General features: G+C 46.9%; 1 protein-coding gene across 1 annotated transcript in view; it reads left to right on the top strand.

The window, feature by feature from the left end:
- LOC119381079 (STAGA complex 65 subunit gamma-like) overlaps window positions 1–20,990 on the top strand; it is a gene marked incomplete at its 5' end in the record, with an annotated part of 35,919 nt that overhangs the window by 4,174 nt on the left and 10,755 nt on the right. Inside the window, 6 exon segments of the mRNA XM_049412153.1 lie at window positions 1,238–1,341; window positions 8,964–9,064; window positions 9,691–9,812; window positions 11,447–11,609; window positions 11,612–11,630; window positions 19,637–19,867. Coding sequence (XP_049268110.1) covers window positions 1,238–1,341; window positions 8,964–9,064; window positions 9,691–9,812; window positions 11,447–11,609; window positions 11,612–11,630; window positions 19,637–19,867 — 740 coding nt within the window.

The following is a 20,990-nucleotide window of genomic DNA, read 5'->3' as shown; positions in this document are numbered from 1 at the left end:
ACTGACTGAATACTCCACAAACACAAAGGCAGTCAGTCAGTTCCTGTATGTTAAAAATGCAATTACCCACAAGATAAACAACCAACTAGCCCCTATGAGAGTTGTCTAAGTGATGCGTAAGCATAGTGTTTTATAGTATGTTGCGGCCTTCCCTAGAACATTGTTTTTTGGGTGGCATCGGGATGGCTTCTGTCATCTTTTTAGCATTCGTCAGTGCCTGGAATGGCACCCTATAAGGAGCATCACATGTGGAGATAGGTTTGCAAAAGCTTAACCTACGAGGCAACCAGGAAGGGACGCGACATTCTCCACTGCTGCAGCGCACAAAGACGCTACTGTCGAGTTCGTTGACTCACCGACACAGTACAGAAAAGCCACCCGAGGCAGGTTGCCAACAAACACGGGTTTATTAACCCAAGATGCAGCACAGTGTGACAATCATGGGCTTGCAGGCCATGTAGGGAAACTCCGCAAGACCGGTCGAGTTCGATTGCCAGCGGAGCTATGACTATCGCAGAAAGAGCAGTGAGCACATGGACGAAAAGCCACCTGCCAGAGCAGCGCGTCAACCTCACGTACAGGCCTGAGAGCATCTGACGCGGCGAGCCAGCGCCAGACACGCTACCACTCAAATACATCTTTGACATTAAATTTTCGCAAAGTCTAAATTTTCCTGATTTGTAGAAGGCTCAATGTCGGCTTTACATGTGCTTGAGGGATTTACTTCCACCATGACGAAAATCAATGAAGCCTTCATATGAAGTGTTCTTATACATTTATTTTGTGCTGCCATGTACTACGCATTCATATGGTTCAAATATATTCTTATACTGCAAGTGTGGGTGTGTAGCCCAGTGGTTAAGACACTCGCCTTTGGAGTATGGGGCCTTGGGTTCAAAACCTAACACCGTCAAGAAAAGATATATTGTTTGATACATTTATTTCTTTATGACAATGATCATCCACCAATACAATCGTTGGAAGCAGTGCCTGTGTGTGGTATATTTGTGCCTTTTTTCGTCCATGTTTTCCGCGCGCTTTTAGCTAAAAAAAGAAAACTTGAGCAATGATTGTATTCCGTGATAGAGAGACAGGCAGGCATTTTTCTCGCTGAGTCGGCATAGAAGTGCTTCTGCATTTAAAAATGCAGATTGCTTGCAAATGCTGCATCTGAAACTTTGTGACCACGCGCCGCAAAAGTTTAATGCTTTCATTTTCGTGTCCCTATAACTCTCAGAAGCCACTGGAAGCCGAGTACTTGCCACCTATTCCAGAAGGTCCCTGTATCCCAGGCCTGACAAGTCCGGGCAATAACAGTCGCCTTGAAATGAAGTCCGAGAGGTAAATACTCCATCTTCGCTGCTTGTATTCTGGGCATGATTTACATGCATTGTGCCTTGTATCTGAAAAAATCTTACTTTTCCCTCATTTGCAGCCTCTCAATTTTGAAGCTGGTAACTTCCTCTAAAACTGCCAGAAAATGAAATTTATCTAAAAAAGTTACTTTATATGAACAAATTAAAGGGGATAAATTTCGTGCTTAGTGGCACTTTGCATGAAGTTCATCCTGCATCAAAATGCTATACACATTATCTGGTCGCTGTCAAACACCACTTGAAAGGAATATTTTTTGTTCATGTTTCCATTTCGTGCTGTGAAAGAGTTGGGCACTAGGGTTCATGACTAAGGGAGCCCAAGGTTCAATTCGTGTTTTTTTTTTAATTTTGTTAACATTTTGAAAAATATTACTTCATCATTAACATGGCATCAGAAGGTGCAATTTAAAAAGAGGATCACATTGCTGTAGGCAGTAGGTGCTAGCACACCCTTTCTTGACATCCCCTAGCCCTGGCAGTAGTGATGCTAGCAAATAGTGTGAGCACCAAAGGCACACCACAAACCAGCAAACCTCTGTTATGACATGGCCCCGCCACGGTGGTATAGTGGTTATGGCGCTCGACTGCTGACCCAAGGTCGCGGGATCGAATCCCGGCCGCGGCGGCTGCATTTTCGATGGAGGCGAAATGTTTGAGGCCCGTGTACTAGATTTAGGTGCACGTTAAAGACCCCAGGTGGTCGAAATTTTCGGAGCCCTCCACTACAGCGTCTCCCATAATCATATCGTGGTTTTGGGACGTTAAACCCCAGATATTATTATTATCTGTTATGACATGGGCTGACCACATAGCGTGCTAAATAATGATACGTTGTTTAGACTTAGCGCTGAAAATGCTGTGTTGTGCAGATACTGTGTACTGGACAGCCAAACTGGAGATCTGGCCCACTCATCATCATGCATATAGAACCACTTGATCTTAAAATGCAAGCAAGTTGGAATTGATTTGCTTCCTTTTGGGAGATCATTGTCATCAATTGCAGCATTAAAGGGGTCATGAGCCACCCCTCATGCTTGGTGAAAAAACCCATTCTATGGAAAGCGTACACTGCTGTGAACAGCTCAGCCAAATCTTGCAGTCGTGCGTGGCAAGGAGATTTTACTAGTGGAGTGTGAAGTTGCCATTTTCTCAGGCGCCCTCTTTTCGTAAAGAGGCTTTTGCTCACTCTCTTTGAAGCTGCCGGCACCTGCTGTTCGACGTCAGAGAACAAATAGCATGCTATTGGCCAATAGCTGACATAAATCAAGAGCAGCATTTGGATCTCATGCGCTTCTTGCCAGGGGGTGCCGCCATGTGCTGGCACCGCGCCCTATACCAATGTTTATAGAACCAGGTAAGTTGCAAAACTCTCTGCATCAGCCAACCCGTTGCACGGCGTCGGGGCAGCTTCCGGTTTGGTGGCACTGGTGGTGCAACAAGCTTGCGCTATCAGACGAAAACGCGCAGTCTGCATGGCAAGACACCGGGGCAGCCGTTGAGGAAGGGCACCGCTTTTTATATCGCCGACTGTATTTTATCGAGATGTTTTGCTGCACTGTCGCTGCAACGTAAAACTGATTAATATTTAGCAGCGGTAAGGCAAAGTCAGTAAAGCTATGGCTTTCTAGACTGCCCACGATAACTGATGCTTGGTAGCATAAGAGTCTGTCCATTACACTATAAGAAAATAACTATATGGCGCATTCCCGTAGCGTAATTCTTTAGCTAAAGTAGATGCTTGGGCTTGTTGGTACTTCTTTCTTTTCGTTTTGGACAGTGCAAGTATTGCGCGGTGTTAACGAATAAATCTTTGTTGTAAGTCAGCGCTATTGTTTTTGTCTTCCTCTTCTGGTGGTCCGTCTTTCTTGCGCTGTTTTCTTTCCGATAATTCTTCACTTTTACCTTTTTGTAATGAGTTTTCACTCTACGTCGCGGCTTTCGTTACTTGCAATTATAGAGTGGTAAAATTGCCGTGTGTATACTGCACGCCACAATTTGTCCTGCTACAGACAGAACAATTGTATTTATTTTACGCACACAATGCAGTGAAACAGGTTATCAGGTATTGCATGTATAGCGTGATGCGCACAACCGGCACAATTTATTTGCAGTTTGAAGCATTGAACCTTATCAATACAGCTCTAATTAACTGTAAAAAGTTATTTACACCAGAATTTTTAGAATCACTCAAATCAAGGCAAGTTTGGGAATATCGTTGGGGTGCATCTTTCGACGACGCTCCACTTTCTACTGGTGAATTCAACCTTAATTCTTACCATTGACCATGTGAGCGAATGTCTTCGGGATGTCTTCCTCATGAAAGTGGCATATCGCATACACCGTGATGTGTCGGACAGTTTCTTGTCCTCACGAGGAATGGCGCGATCCCATGCCGCTCACTGGTCAGGGTCACGGGGGGGGCACAATTTATAGGGTTACCAACTGTCCCGGATTTTGCGGAACTGTCCCAACTTTCCATACAACGTCCTGAGCCGTCCCTGTTGGGACAGCTATATGTCTCGGATTTATTCCGGACCGTCCAGTTAGAAATTTTTACGGGATCCAACACACGCCCGACAAGCGTGTCATGCTCCAGAACACGAAGTTTTCACGTATAGCACACCGAAGCAATGTTGCGGTGGCTAGTGGTGGCTGCGAAGAGCCTTAGATACTTGGCTGAACTTCAGCATGAAGCACGAACACTTTTACGAGCACATTGCGAGCAGCATAGCCAGTTTCACTTCAAGAGGCCGCAAGAATATAGAAACAATGATTTGTCTGGAAGATACCGCAGTAAAGAAAACTGATTCGTGGGCTCCCTATGTTAGTGTTATGCCCCCCACCCTCTCCCCCTCCTCCCCACATCCCGCCCCGTCCAGACTCCCTTTATTGGAGAATTGGTAACCCTAGGCACAAAAGAAACTGTGGTGATGTCTCAGGATTTCCTGTAACCGCTTGTACACTTGGGAACACAACATGTCGGCATGGTGAAGACACGCAGCACACCCGAAGCACAAAAGGGCGCGGAAAGCGCAAAACCGTTCACACAGAAAGCAGCCTCCACGGATACTGACGTGCCGCAACATTCACCGCCGGCTGAAGAGAGTGGAGTGAGTGACTCCTGTTGCGACAGCAGCACATCTGTCGCTGATGGCGGTGGCACGGCGCAACATCGCTCAGTTTCGCAACTCACCTGGTTTTATAAACGTTGCCCTATATATATATATATGTAGACTGCTAACGGTGCACAGTAGCCGCACTACTAGTCACAGGAATCACAACTCATCACGCACACTCAAGGTCATGACGTGTGCTGTCATAATTTATTTTTCCTGTGCCACTCCCCCTGTGTAGCTTCCAGTGTGCTCATCGGGACGAGAGGAGAGAAAGCGCTTGAAGTGCACGACAAACCCTTAAAACTCCGCTCGTTCTTGACAGATTCCAGAAATTCTTCTGGCGATCGATTCGTGAGGCTATAACCTTCAATACGGAGCCAATTCAATGATTACTTGGAAAGAGTGGTTCAAGACCCCTTTAAGCAAAACCATTCATAGAAAGGAGCCAGTTCAAGTGTCATTGCATATCACACTTTGAGTTCTAGTTTGTCTTCGTTATTTGCATTTTATGTGATGGCAATAGTACGTGCGATGAGCATTTGCATACCCAGATATGTGTAATCCCGGTTGTCTGTTAACCCTTTGAGGGTCAAAGACATACATGTACGTCGTGCCTGTATGTTTAAAACGTGCACCTTTTTTTATCATTGTTCTTGCTTGGCATGTGCCGCCACATGGCGGGAATACGTGGAATTTTTTCCTTGCCGATGATGTCTCTCCGTTTTTTTTTTTATGCTTTGCTACAGCAGCGCACCGGCTAGTATTGGTTTGGTTCTTTGGCCGGTTCCTTCTTGTTGCACCCGCAAAACTGATGGAATCTTTCAAAAGGTGACGGCATAGAGTTTCTTACAATAATACCTATAGTTGGATACAACTTAGAAGGCAGTGGCATTTCCTTCTCAAAGGCGGATGAACACAAGCCTGCCACCAATGGGGCGCGCACTCGGGATGACGTCATGAACGGACGGCCGGTGGCTCCGCCTTCGGAGAACATCGGTGCGTGCATGAGCGGGACTATTTGTTTAGTTGCGTAGGTGATCGGCAGCCGCGCTTCGGTTGTCTGGGCGGGGCCTCTTCCTGCCTTGTTAAGTTGTATCCGACTATAGAGGGGAATCTGGCGCTAGTGTCTATGCGGGCTCCTTTAGCGGCGCTTCAACCACCAAGGGAATGATTGGGAAGTACAGGCTTCGGATTTGCTTCGGATGGATTAGGTTCTTGAGATTCGCGACGCTTGTTTGCCGAGTGTGAAACAAAGCGATATGAACTTATTTCCAGTTAAGCTTGCTTCCTTCTTTTGTATGTAAAACTTATTGCAAAAGTTTGCGTGACCGTGAGATGGAACTGAACCTGGACAAATTCAACCACCAGGGTATGCATTGCTCTGCAATTGTGTTCCAGATTTAGCATCACGATATCATGAATTATTTTTTTTACAACACTTGAAACAAACACACTTGTTTTTCCCTCGAAAGTACGCATTATCTATTTATGGAAATAACAGTACTGTATTGAGTGAGAACAACTAAGCGTATTTTCTGCTGCGATGCTAGGTGCGTCTGGTCCAAGTGGTCTGCCTCCAACGCATCTCTCGTTTTGTTTGTGAAGTCAAGTCAGAGGAGCGTGGACGGTGCGTCTACTTAGCTGTCGGCCATCATTCTGAACGCGATTTTAAACAAGTTTTGCAAGAACGCTTATAAAATAACGTGAACACTATGTAATTTCCTGCACTGGCAATAGGGACGCTACCTCTATGAGCAGCGTGTGAGTGCATGAGCTTTTTTTACTTGAAACTGTCATGTACAAACCTGCAAAGTTGCAATGTCGCAGCAAATCAAGAGATCTAGCCGGTCTTCAGCCTTTTTTGAACAACAAAGGCGCTGCGTGAGTGCTTTGAAACGCACCCCACTGCCCACGCCTCGCGAGAACGAAACTGAAACTGTAGAAAAAGATCCGTAGACAGTCGCTAGCTAACGCTATTCAATCCGAAGCACTGTACTTCCCATCCTTCCCATGGTGGTTGAACGATCGCAGCACCAGTTTCCTCTCTAGGTATTGTATGAACTCTATGGGTGACGGATTTGTTTGCTATCTCGTTCATTGCTACCTGGTGCACGATTACGCCTGTTTAGGGCAGGCGCTGACTGACCCAACGATGACGCTGTGGTGCATTTCCTGTTTCGGGGATTTGCAAAAACTGCTTCCGTTTCGTTGGTGATAAGATGAATGATTATTATAGGTTTCCGGACTTGTCTTGCTTTCGGTGCACTCACAACTATACAGTAGGGGTGTGCGAATATTCGAAATGTCGAATATTTTTCGAATAGTGTTTGCTATTCGATTTGATTCGCACTGGAATTTTACTATTCGAACTATTCGAACTTCCCAAAAACAATACAGTCACCGTTCGATGAAGTGACCCCGTCAGATTTTCAGTATGCTTCGCCTCATTACACTCTCGTATTGCGGCAAAGCTGCCTTTCAAGCTCCATTACGGTCGAACATAGTCAGAGACAGTCACCGTCCGATTAAAGTGGTCCCTAGATTTTCAATATGCTTCACCTCATCATACCTCCGCTTTGCAGCAAAGCTGCCTTTCAAGCTCCGCTACGGTCGAACTTTGCCAAGACACAGTCAACGTCCGATTGGAAGTGGTGCCTAGATTTTCAATATGCTTCACCTCATCACACCCCGGTATTGCGGCAAAGCTGCCGTTCAAGCTCTGCTGTGGTCGCAAATGTATTAACCCAAGAAAACGCGGTTCCAAATGGAGCTGAAAGATGTGGCAGAGGGGGGGCTCAATAATGCTGTTTTGGACCTGAAATTTGGGCAGGAAGTCCGAAAAATAGGAAGCCGAAGCTTTTTAGTATCCAAAATTTCAGATGTTCTTATATATCGACATCTACGAGGCAAATTTGGAATTCCGGACTTGAAGGGAGCACACCCTTGTCCGCCACATCAATTGGGCTTCCATAGAAGTTGAAAGAGGAGGAGAGGCTGAGGAAATGGCATTTTGCCTATCACGTGTAAAGTGTTGTCGGCAACACTTTGGTTGCACCAAATCATGTACATAAGTACAATTCGGCCTCTACATTGCCTCATTCTTGATAAGACAACTATGAAATACCACCCCGCCAGCTTCATCAACCTAACAAAAAGAAACACTTTCATCTTGCTATCTCATAACAATATGCTTAGGAATTCTCTCTAACGTTTTTTTCTGCAATTTCGCTTCGAAGTATTCGAAAAATATCTAGAAATATTAAAAATATTCGATTCGATTCGCACTCACACTTCAATATTCGAATTTGCTTCGCATCCAAAATTTTACTATTCGCACAGCTCTACTGTACAGTTTTTTTCAGTGTGCTCACTCGCGCAGTTTGCTTGCGCTATGGAAGTGCGCGCCAGTTTCTCGGCTGCAAAAGTGAGTCTAGCAGTGATTCGGAGGAATCGCCGATCAACTCGTGAATCAGAATCTTGTTCAGTAAATGGCAACACGTCATGTGAGGTGTTTTACGAGTTAAGATTCAGAGGTTGATGAGCGAGCGACATCTAAAAGCATGCGTGGTGAGACGATGCTGACTGGATAAAAAGTGGCTTTTCTCCTCTGTGTTTCCTTTGACACCACTCTGTGCACTTATTTTTGTATGTATATGAACTGCGCAGACGTTTACTGCAACGCATAATTTCTTAACAGTCATATAGTAGGTTTTTTTTTAGAATTTATCTTGCTGTTACTCATGAAAAAATCATGTGCATGTAACAACACAAAAGAATTTTTGTCACTTTACGGTCACCCCCCAAAAAATTTAGACAGTATTTTTCCTAAAGAGATTTGTGTGAAGAATTCAATTCAGCAATAAAAAAAAATACACATTTTTGGGACGCATTTCGCGAAAAAAAAAATCGACATTCAAAGGGTTTATAATCATACCTAGAGTCATAAAGAGCACTGTAAAGGTTACACTTAAACTGTGAAACATTGTTAACATTTATCAGCAATCAACTTTAACACTGCTAATTGTTGACTCTGGTAGTGCGTGCTCAGATGTGCTTCCTTCTACATGGCCTCCACGATCCACTTTGGCAGCGCGCTGTCATGCTGCTGCAGTGGACACCAGAGGCCACGCAGAGGAAAGCACAACTCTACCTGTCGAGTGCACTGCTGTTGCCAGCGACGGCTGCACGCAACGGTTTAAGGGGAATAGCAGTGCTGAGAAGGAAGGTATATTTTTGGCCCTAGGCTGCCTTAATACAAGCTGTGTTGCTTAACTTATGGTGCAAATTATTTGATGATGCTGTAGCCTAAGTGCTGACAAAATTAAACAAAAAAAAAATGTTTCGGGGACACTTTAACAAGGCCCTTCAAATCCACCACTCTTGTTAGATGGCTGAGCATGTATTGTACCCAAATGAAGTGGTATTGTCCTTAATGCCTGCTGTCCTCTTGCCTGCTGTTCTCTTTGTTCAGAAAATGCACTTGGAAACCACCACCTCAGCTAGGGGATCATGCGACCCGGATTGTTCTTCGAAGAGCAATCACTGCTATCTGTGCACATGCTGGCTTTGACAGTAAGCTCATACCATTTTCTCCTTCTAGAGTCTGAAGTGCTATTGCTTTCCTTTCCATCTTCCTTCTTGAGTAGCAGAAATTTTTGTCATATTTGTGGCTGCTGCTTGAATCTTGCCTGATACGAAACAAATTTAGAGCTAGAAGGCTGAAGAGATGTAGTGAGGAAATGGAAAAATAAATAAGGAAAGGGATGGGAGTAGAGTGATGGAATAAAAGTAAAACTCTGACTACACTCTAAGAAAAAAGCGAGTATTTGGGGAGTATTTCTGCTACACAACAATAATCGTCATCTGCTTTGCTCGCGTTTCCTTTCTTGAAAACCCGGCTCTCGTCACTTTCCTTTCAAGAATGCTATGTCATGCTGATAACGCGCGCGCCGTTCGTGACCGGCAAGTGCCGGGACCGGGTGATAACCCGAGGAAAGTACGCGAGGTGGATGGCGATTATTGTTGTGTAGCAGAAATACTCCCCAAATACTCGATTTTTTCTTAGAGTGTACAGGTATGAAGGCTGCTGGAGCAAAATGACAGACCACAGGAATATTGGTTCAGAGAAAACTTTGTGAGATAAGGTGACTGAAGTAGAGTAAGCTGAAGAGGCACATTCTGTTACATTTTCTTCTCAGCCACTTGGAACTCTGTGCTGGAGGTTCTGACAGATGTCTGCAGCGACATTTATCATCGAATCTGTTGGCAGCTACGTAGTGTTGTTGACAGGGAGGCACTTACTGGTCAGACTGGCTTTGTGGTAAGACCAAATTACTCATTGCTAATGTTCTTTCCTAAATGTTTGTTTATTTGCCATCTTTCTTACTTTCCTAGACTTCTCAGTGAATTTTTAAATAAAAAACAACATTTATATGTTCATACTCTGCTAGAACTTTTTGAGCAGTGGTTCTCAGCCATGGGTGTTTCAGGGACCCCTTGTAGTGAGGGAAGGGGTGAGGGGCGCGGTTCATAAACGAGCACAACATGCAGGGAAGTAGGTGCGTTTGTTTCTCCCTGGCAAAGAGCGGTCAAAGTAAAGTGCCACGCCAATCCAATCTCAACAGCTTCTCAATAAGTTGTGGTCTGCAGCCACATTCAACCTCTTTCTAGCTATGTTTGTGCTTCAGATATGCAAGTCTGGAAAAAGCATGCTGGTGTGCATATGTCGTAGAAAACTGCGACAGAAGCTTTACAGCAATCCCATGGAGAAGGGGAAACATAAGTTAGCTCTGCGGCAATGCAGAGGTGTTATGCGGTGAAGCATACCAAAACTCAGACTAGGCCGCTGTCATGGGACATAGTGTGCCTCCCAAAGCACACCCCCCCCCCCCCTTTTTTTTTCGAGGATTGGTTTCACGGACCCCCATTTGAGAACCACTGAGCCAGAGTGTCACACTATATTGAAGGACCGAGAACTTAAGGAGGGGTGGTGCTGCTCTTTAAAATTTTTTTTAATTCTTGATCGATTTTGTTGAAATTAGCTGGGTCTATGTATACAGTTGAAGCACGCTATAACGGACACTGATGTACTAGCGAATTATCAGTTATAGCAGACTTTTTATGGACTTTAGTTGGTCACGCTTCTTGTCAGTGGCATTAATTTTTTTTATAATGAAACCAAAAATGCGAGAGCCGCCACAATATCGGCTGTAACGAAGAAATATTAGGTTTGCATGAGGCTCAAAACTCGAAAAGTAGCATAACATGAAGCAAAATAAATGTTGAAAGATTACTCACAGCCACATGTTTTAATCATTTGAAAAAGTTGTGGAAATTTTGGTCATGCAGCACCAAAAAAGTGTATTTGACTGGTTGTGCCACCGTATGAGTTGAAGTTTAAAATGCCGCATGGAGACAGGCAAGGATTAACCCATCCATAGTGGGTTGGAAGCCTAGCATAATATGCTTTGTATCTAGAATTTTTGCACGAGCCATATTGCTGATTTGTTAGAGCCCATTTTTATCTCAACTGTTTCAATGAATATCGGATGCAACGAACTAATTTATGGCCCTGATACTGCTTCGCTCTAATGAGGTTTGACTGTATTCGTGCACTGTTTTCGAATATGCAGTCATTTCTCCAGTACATTTGTAGTTTTTAAGATATCAAACAGCAGAGGTTGATTATGTTCACTGTCAATAATTTCACACCATCCATGTACATGCCTTTCAGTTTTGATAAAATAAGTGCAACCTGGTATCTGTGCTCAGACAGCTTAACACAATCTCCTGAATTCCAGTTTGCTCGAAAAGTTTCAGTTGGTGCAGTGATTGCACAGACATCATTGAACTTATAGCCTCTTTTTTTCTGTTCCCCTGCTGATGAAGTTTTCGCACCTGTGATTTTCACAGTGTATGCTGTGCCTTACTTTGTGATCTTTGTGCACGCCACAGGATGCCATGGACCATGCCTTGCATGAGTCTGGCTTGGGAGGACTGCAGTCTTTGGTCGAGTTCTTTGATGACCGCATAGTCGGCTACAATCGGCACATGCTGAAGACCTGCCGCAAGCTACACCAAACCTACCACAAGGTCAAGCTGCCCAAAGCTGCTCATCTGATGACTCCAGAAATGTCAAGTCAGTGCTGCGCAGAGATGTTGTCCCCTCTGTCATATAGATGTTGTCCCCTCTGTCATACATGCAAAGAGGGAATGTAAACTTCAGATGTCGGACCCTCTGTATGTGTGTGTGGATACATACATGGAGGATGGAAAGAAACGCGAACAGCGCGGCGCGCTGTTTTCATCACGCTCTGACCTTGGTGACAATAAAAATCTCTATCCAGGCTACAACCGCTTGAAAGTAAATGCTAAGCAGCAGAGATTGTAGATGCCGCATGGTCGTGTTCTTTCCATTCCCACTGTACTTTCGAGAAGGGGTGTGCGAATATTCGAGTTCGAATTCGAATTGAATAATTCGACAGGACGAATATCTAAAACGTGACAAAGGCCAATAGTGCAACTTTGTTAGGGTAGGGTGGCTAAAACTAATGCTAACGTCGCCGTTCGTTAAACTTTCACTGACATCCTGGTTCAAAAGCGAGCGCATGTTGATCATAAAGGAGATTATCTCATTTCCGCACGTAGAAAAACATAAGAAAACTGTCAAGCCCTTCACAACTTCGCTCCTAAAATGAAGGCACAGACTTCTTTCGTAGTTCGGTCACATATGCCGCAAGTGCCGTAAAACGACCTGACTTTGACCTGCAAAACCCTCGGTGATTGGCTTTGCATGTAAAAATTTGTTCATGCTGGGCAGTCGCCACTGCCGCACCGCACCACTAGTTCAGTAACTCCCATCATTTCGGCGCGCAGTTACAATGCTGCTGTGAACGGCGCCTGAAGACTTTTGGGCCCGAGCACCTATGGCGATGAATCACAATATATTACCGTTGTCAGATGAGCCATGTTACGTGACCATAGGGGAAAACAGAGACTTGCTATACCCCCTCTGTTAGGAGGTTAGGAGTGGCGCTGCTGACTGGAATGGCGCTGTTCTATCAACATGCGCGCGTGCCCATAAAAGCTGAAAAAGAAAGAAAAAAACCTCCCGAACAAGCGCGAGCAAAGCTGTCAGCACGCCGCAGCGCCCCTGATTTTTCCTTTGCCTTGCCGTAACTGGTGGTTCGCCTGTCAGGAGTTCGCATGGTGGCCGACCCGTTAGTTCGTGAGGTGTAGTCCTGTAGTGGAATAAGAACTGGGACAGTTGTGTTTGGCAATCTGTACTGCTTGCTCTGCGGCACCGTTGGACGCAGGGTGATACGGCGCTCTCAGCATGCGGCGTATTCCATTTCGAGTCAAGAAGTCTAGGTACTGTGCACTGGTAAGAGCAGGACCATTGTCCGAAACTATGATGTCGGGGAGGCCGTGCTGGGCGAATGCCATTCTCAAGGCGGAAATGGTAGCGTCTGCTGATGTGGAAGACACAGGGAAGACTTCTATCCATTTCGAGAAGGCGTCCACTATAACCAAGAATGTATGCCCTAGGAATGGTGCCCCGAAATCAATGTGAAGCCTAGACCAGGGTCGCTGTGGAAAAGGCCAGGGTGTCTGCTGCACTGGCTGGGCAGCTCGATGTTGAGCCTGGCACGTAGCGCAGCTCTTCACACTGTTTGCAATGTCATCGTCAATGCTGGCCTCCAGACATGACTCCTGACGATCATCTTGCTCTTCTCAATACCCGGGTGGCTGGCATGGAGCACACCAAGTACCTGGGCCAGCAATTTTTTCGAAATCACAACTCTTGATTCCCATGGTAGACAGCCTTCATGGAGACTGAGTTCCGCACTTCTGGCATTGAAGGGGTTCCACTCTGGTCCCGCTGGGAGGCTTTCTCCTTTAAACACAGATAGGACAACATGGCTCAATACTGGATCGTCCCTTGTGGCTCGTGCTACAACAGCTGGTGAGAGGAGTTGTGGATATGCCTCCTACAACATGAAGATCTCAGCAGGGCGAGGAATGCAGTGCAGTCGTTGGGCAGCGGCAGTCTACTAAGCGCATCAGCATGCTCGAGCTCTTTGCCAGGTTTGTAGACAAGTTTGTAATTGTACGCGGAGAGCTTCAGAGCCCATCTGACCACTCTTGGCGAAGCTTGCACAGGAACAGGCTTGTTGGCACCCAGAAGTCTAAGAAGTGGCTTGTGGTCAATGTGTGCTTCAAACGGTATGCCCCACAAGTACTGGTGGAACCGATCAAGCCAAACACCAAGGCCAGTGCTTCCTTGTCAAGTTGACTATAGTTTTGCTCTGCTTTTGATAAACTTCTCGAAGCAAATGCAATTGGACGTTCTCGGCCATCGGCGTCTTTGTGCGCCAAAACTGCACCTATACCGTAAGGTGATGCATCACAGCTGAGACACACAGGCCTGTCTGGGCGAAAATGTACGAGAAGAGCTGAAGTCACCAGATGCTTGCAGGCAGTGAAAGCATCTTGCTGGTCCTTTCCCCACTGCCACTTCTTTCCATCACCAAGAAGCAAGTGCAACGGACGGAGAAGTGCAGAATGGTTGGGCAAGAAACGCCGATAGAAGTTGACGAGTCCCAAGAAGCTTTGAAGTTCCTTGACATCTTGTGGCACAGGAGCGTGCAGAATGGCAGACACCTTGTCTATGTTCGAGGAGAGGCCTTCCTTACTGATAATGTGCCCGTGATACTCAACTTGGGGTATGAAGAAGTGGCACTTCTCGAGTTTCAACTTGAGGCCAGATTCTTGAAGTTTGCCTAGTACTGCACATAGGTTGCGACAGTGCTCAGCATCATTTGCACCAGTTATGAGAATGTCGTCAAAATAGACTGCTACGTGTGGCAGACCCCTGAGCAAGTTTGCCATCTCGCGTTGAAAATAGCTGGAGCAGATGAGACCCCAAAAGGTAAGCGGGTGTAATGAAACAACCCCATGTGCGTCGAAATCGTGACATACTCTCTAGAGGCCTTATCCAGGATGACTTGCTGGTATGCGTCACACAAGTCCAACTTCATAAATTTCTCACCTCCAGCCAGCACAGTCCACAACTTTTCAATCCTTGGAAAAGGGTAGCGTTAATGGGTAGCGTTAACTGGGTTAATGGTGACACCAAAGTCCCCACAGATTCTTATGCCCATCCCTTTTTGTCACGGGAACTATTGGAGCAGCCCACCTAGCTGTCTTCACCGGAACAATGATGGAATCTCTTATTAATCGCTGAATTTCTTGCGTGACCCGCCTGTCAAGGCATACGACAGTGGGCGTGGCTTGAAGAACCGTGGTGGAGCATCTGAAGGTACATGCAGTGAAGGTCGCACCCTTGAACGTACCCAAGCCTTCTTCAAACACTTCAGTGTAATCTTGCACTACGTGTTTCACATCAGCAAGTGCACGAATGTTCACTTCAACGTCGGAGATGCCGATGCCCAATTCCTGCATCCAGTTGCGTCCAAGCAGAGTGGGTGATCCATTCCCGGCCAGAAAAATCTGTAAGTGAGCGTCCTTGCCATGAAACTTTACATGGACATCAGCTTTACCTTGTACCTTCTTTAAATCCCCGGTATAGCTTTGCAGAAATACTTGAGACGGCTGCACAGCAATTGAAGGTAGAAGCTGTAGCAAACGTGACTTGGCAGTGACCGAGATGCTCGCCCCATGTCCACTTCCATGCAGAGCGGCTTGCCGCAACTTCAACATGACGGTAAAAGGCGGAGGCGCCTTGGTGTAGTCAACTTGCCACATGTCAAAACTTCGCGGGCGAAGCTGTAGCGGAGGCTTCATCCTGGACAGTATTTATGCGATGACGGTTGCTCGCCGACAGTGAACTTCGGCCCACGAATGAACGCGGCCTGGGAGAGTTGTCGCTCTGTGATTGCTTGTCTTTTCTTTTCGTATGGCAAACCTTTGCCAAGTGGCCACGTTTGTGGCAGTAATTGAAGACGGTCTTCACATGCTGGCAAGCGGACGCCAGGTGTGCATCCCCGCAGCGATAACAGGACACACCAACCAGCGCTGCCGAGACATGGAGGGTGGAAAAGAAGGTGCTAGCGTGAGCTTGCGCTATCTCCCCTGCATCCTTCTTTGCTGCTTCCATTGCTAGGGCGGTCTGCACTGCGTCTTCGAAAGTCAGGTCCGCTTTTTCCAGCAATCTTGTTTGGACGTCTGCGTTGTTGATGCCATACACGACGTGGTCGCGGAGCATGTTTTCAAGCTCTTTACCGAAGTTGCAGTGCTCGGAAAGGCTCTTCATCGCTGCAATGAAGTTGCTGACGGACTCTCCTTCCGCGCGAACGCGCGAATTGAAGCGGAAACGCTGCACAGCAGCAGAAGGCTTCGGGCAATAGTGGTTTCCTAGCACCAACAGAATCTCGTCCAGCGTCTTGTCACCTGGCTGGTCAGGCTTGACCAAATTGCGAAGCAACACATACGTTTTCTGCCCGCAGCAGCTGATGAAGACGGCTGTTCGCTTGTCTTGAGCGATGTCATTCGCCGTGAAAAATGCCTTCAGCCGGGCCACGTAGCAGGGCCAGTCATCGCCTCCTCCTTCGAAAGGCTCAAGAGTTCCGACATTTGGCATTTGGATGGTGGAGCGGCAGGAACTCACGACATTCTCTTTATCTTCGTCGCCAGCTGATACAAGTACACATGGCCGGAAGGTAGCCGGAGACTAGATAGCAAAATGAGATCGCGCTGCGAGAGCCCAAAACGAACTAACTCTTTATTTTCCCGCGTCCCATCTTTCAGTCCCCAGGTGTGACGCCACAACACACAAAGCAACAGCGCCGCACGAGGGCGCTGCGTGTTAGCTATTAACATTGTAACAGGTACACATTTCGTGTAAATATACTATTCGATATTCAATATTTTCGGCTACTATTCGGTCCTATTCGATTCGATATTAAATTTCACTATTCGCACACCCCTACTTTCGAGTGTATGTTACTGAATGGGGGGTTGTAGGTTTGATCCAAAGTTACTGTAAGTGAATTCACTGGGGGAAGAGTAGGAGAGCATGTAAAGACGCGTGTCGGGAATTAAAATCAATTGAAAGCTTGCACTTATTTGTGTACTTTTCTTATTTGGCTCTTAGAACTTCATAATATTGTACTAACTCACTGACAGCAGATGTACCGTAAAAAAACCGCAATAGCTCGGACCCGCATATAGTCGGGGTGTAATTCGGGGATAGCAAACGTGAGAAAAAAAAGTTTTCACCCGAATATAGTCGAGGAGGGAAATGGAAAAAATGCATTTATTGACATTTCATTCTATCGTCGCGTCGGACGCACTCTCTTCGAAGCTCCCTTGTCGGAAATGTTCTCCCACAGCACATCATCCTCAGTGCCATCAAGCGCGTTGGAGATGGAGCATTTTTGAAGGCGCGGCAAACGAGCGCCTCTGGAATGCAGGCCCAAGCCTCGACTATCCACGAGCGAGCATCGCTGGCGAGGCCCGTTTCAGCCGTCGGCAGGGGTCATTCTGGTTCTCCGGACCCATCCACTCCACGTACAGGCGCTTGACATGGTCCTTAAATGGCTTATTAAGGCACACATCAAGCGGCTGCACGCTGTGATGTCATCCCTCCGGGGATGACGACGAGCTCGGTGCGGGAGTCGCGCAGCAGTCGCTTTACGGAGTCGGCCAGGTGACACCGAAACGCGTCGAGCACAAGCATCGAAGGGAGCCCAGCAGTGCTCCGGGCCGTCGACACCACACGGACTTTATCCAGTCAAGGACTAACGATTGTCCATCCACCCCTTGTCCTGGCAGCGGACGACGACATTTTTTCGGGAACTTCTCCCCCTTCGGCAGCGTCTTTCGTTTGAACACCACGTAGGGTGGCAGCTTGCGACCGTCAGCCGTGCAGGACAACATTACAGTCACCGCGTTTTTTCGTTTCCAGTCGACCGCACGATAACTTGCCTGGAGCCTTTTTGATGCACCGTCAGCGCCGAGGGCATATCCAGGTAGACCGGCGTCTGATCCGCGTTGCGATCTGGCCCAGCGAAAGGGGACTGCCCTTTCGCACGCAATTATGTACCTTTGAAAAGCCACGAGGTGCTCTTTCGTAGCTCTCTGGTAGCTCTGGGAGATAGACGTCGCCGACGTAGGGAGAACCCGCAGCGGCGCATGAAACGAGACACCCAATGCTGCTCGCTTGACAATCCTCCGGCTGAATGCCTTTGTCTCGAGCGATCTCCATGCCTTCGCTTGTAGCAGCTCGACGTTGACAGCGAGATGTGCAGCTCGCTGCTCCCGCACAAAGTCTGTGAGTTCTCGTTCCACGTCAGGAAATGCTCCATTTTTTTGGTCCGCGGCAACTTTTTCGCTGGCCGCCTGCATGCAAAGAGGGCTTCCTTCTGCTTCCGCCAACCGCGAATGCTCCGCTCGTTGACTCCGTACTGCCGCTCCGCGGCACAGTTGCCGATGGGTTTCGGCAAGCAGCGATAACTTTTCTTTTAAAAGCAGCAGAGTACTGCCTGCGCGGTCCTGACATGGCGTAAAATCACAGGAGCAAAATCGAGGCCGTCGTTATGGGCCCCAAGTTGAAGCAAAGGCCACTGACCAACTGACCAGTTAAGACTAACGCCGCTAACACTACCAATGCCTCCTTGACTAGATGCCCGCCGCGTCGCTCGCTGTCCCATTGCGGCGGCCATAGAGTTTCCTAAAATTAACTAGAGGGGACTCTGGCGCTGCGATCGTTCAGCTACCATGGGAATGATGGGTAGTACACAAATTTGCCTAGTCTTCGTGCTTGCGGCTTCAAACGTACTTGTGGCTTTGTTTATGCTATGTTTTGGTTTTCTTTCGGATAAAAGAATGGATCGTTGTGAACTTCGTGACCAGATTGGAATCGCTGAGCCTAAAGAAGTTAAAGTGGCGAAGTGAAACTGCTGACTTTTTGCTGAAATTCGTTTTGCGACAAAGCGGATGCAGCCAACGCGAAGCTAAACGGAGCCGAAAGTACGAAGTTTAGACAAATTTGTGTACTACCATCATTCCCATGCTGGCTGAAGCGTCATGCGTTGCAGCTCCATAGACACTAGCGCCAGAGTTCCCTCTAGTAAGTATTGTAGGAAACTCTATGGCGGCGGCGGTTCCCTTAGTTCACCACAAAATCCGTGAGGCAGCGCTCGTAGCCTGACCAACTTCCGGCGCCAGCGGAAATACGCTTACACCTTCGAGACTGTAACAGGCGTGATGGCAATCTCGGAGGCAGCAGCACGTGACCTTTGTTAGGAAGTAAGTAAAAGTAAGTAAGTAAGTAAGGTGTTCCTATTCCCTTTTAACACAGGACAGGCGTTTTAAGTGCCGCAGGAAGAAAAACCCGTTGCATCCGTGCAGGCGTGCGCTATAGGGGCGCTCGTGGCCTGACCGCGGAGAAAAAAAGAGGGAGAGGGTACGGAACCGGGTTACCGGACCACGCGGCGGGCATCTAGTCAAGGAGGCATTGACACTACCTAGCGCAGAAGCGCGCAGACAGCTGATGATGATGATAGCACCGCGCTATGCCGAAACCGAAACTGAATTTGGGCCGAAAATTCTTGGGACCCGCATATAGTACGGGGCCGAAATTTCGCACCCTAAAATCTAGAAAAAAACCCCGGGCTATACGCGGGTTTTTACGGTAATAAACACTTTTTCTGAACACATTGGTTATACTGTAAGTAGTCCTACGTAATCAGTACTATTACTGCCGTCATGTTAAGCTACACGAGTCCATTAGACTGTTTCTATTCGAAAGCCTTACGTGGCTCATGAGTAAAAAAAAAAATCTAGGTAGTATCCGTTATTGACAACATGAATGGTACCTAAAGTCCTGTGTGGCACATACATTCCCCGGATATTAAAGTGTAAGCCAAGTTCTTAGAAGTGATCATTAAGTGCATAATGTGAGTCAAATGTGAATTAAGGTGAACTAAAGGGGATCAGAGATGAACTGAGGTGACTTAACACTGAATCAAATGTTTTAGCCTGTGCTCTTATTAGCGTTAGCTAAAGGGACTGGCAATTTTTCTGGCATAGTTGAGGCTTCTAAATGTTGGCTTGTAACTGCGCATCATTCGGTACTTTGGTAGGCCTTGTTGATGTTCTCTGGGATCTCTACCTTGCCAGGGTAAAGGAGGAGCCAGCAAGTGAGATCCACTTTCCCAGCCTGGAAGACGGAGATGAGAACATGGCAGAGGCAGAAGAGGTGCCCATGGATGAGCTTCACCGTGCTCTGCAGAACCTGGAAGGTGGGCCCTTAAAAGATGATGACGCATCCAGGTGGCCTGCACAGCAGCAACAGCAACAGCAACAGCCGCTTGCACACCATCGCAAGGGTTCAACCGCTTCTTCGGCAGGGTGTGTTGTGGAGTTTTATGCCTCTAGTAGAAGCGCTGCTGGAGTGTCACAGATCTCGGGGGCTGGGATGTTTTAAGGAGACGGAAAGAGACGGAGACACCGGGACAGCAGAGCACACATCATTTATCTCACCCAAAAAGAAGAAAAAAACGCACTCAAAGTGGAGGAAACACTCACCAAAAATACATCTACTGTCAAACCTCATTAATACGTACCCACTTTAGGCATACTAAAGGTTATAACTAGGGGTGTGCGAATATTCGAAATTTCGAATATTTTTCGAATAGTGTTTGCTATTCGATTCGATTCGCACTGAAATTTTACTATTCGAACTATTCGAACTTCCCAAAGACAAATGCAGTCAACGTCCGGTTGAAAGTGACCCCTTCAGATTTTCAATATGCTTCACCTCATTACACTCTCGTATTGCGGCAAAGCTGCCTTTCAAGCTCCGTTACGGTCGAACTTAGCCAAGAGACAAAGTCCGGTTGGAAGTAGTCCCTAGATTTTCAATATGCTCCACCTCATCACACCCCCGTATTGCGGCAAAACTGCCTTTCAAGCTCCTTTACGGTCGAACTTAGGCAAGAGACAGTCAACGTCTGATTGGAAGTGGTCCCTAGATTTTTAATATGCTTCACCTCCTCACACGCCCGTATTGCGACAAAGCTGCCTTTCAAGGTCCGTTACGGTCGAACTTGGCCAAGAGACATTCAACGTCCGTTTGGAAGTGGTCCCTAGATTTTCAATATGTTTCACCTCATCACACCCCCGTATAGCGGCAAAGCTGCCTTTCAAACTCCGCTACGGTCGAACTTGGCCAAGAGACATTCAACGTCCGTTTGGAAGTGGTCCCTAGATTTTCAATATGTTTCACCTCATCACACCCCCGTATTGCGGCAAAGCTGCCTTTCAAACTCCGCTACGGTCGCAAATGTATTAACTCAAGAAAACGCTGGTTCCAATATGGAGATGAAAGATTTGGCAGAGTTGGGGGCTCAATTAATGCTGTTTTGGACCTGAAATTTGGCCAGGAAGTCCGAAAAATCGGACGCCAAAGCTTTTTAGCATCCAAAATTTCAGATGTTCTTATATATTGACGTCTACGAGGCAGATTTGGAAC

The sequence above is a fragment of the Rhipicephalus sanguineus genome, chromosome 2 (genome assembly GCF_013339695.2).
Source record: "Rhipicephalus sanguineus isolate Rsan-2018 chromosome 2, BIME_Rsan_1.4, whole genome shotgun sequence".
Classification (NCBI taxonomy): domain Eukaryota; kingdom Metazoa; phylum Arthropoda; class Arachnida; order Ixodida; family Ixodidae; genus Rhipicephalus; species Rhipicephalus sanguineus.
The sequence above is the reverse complement of the archived record's forward strand: the minus strand, read 5'-3'. Positions and strand labels throughout refer to the sequence as shown.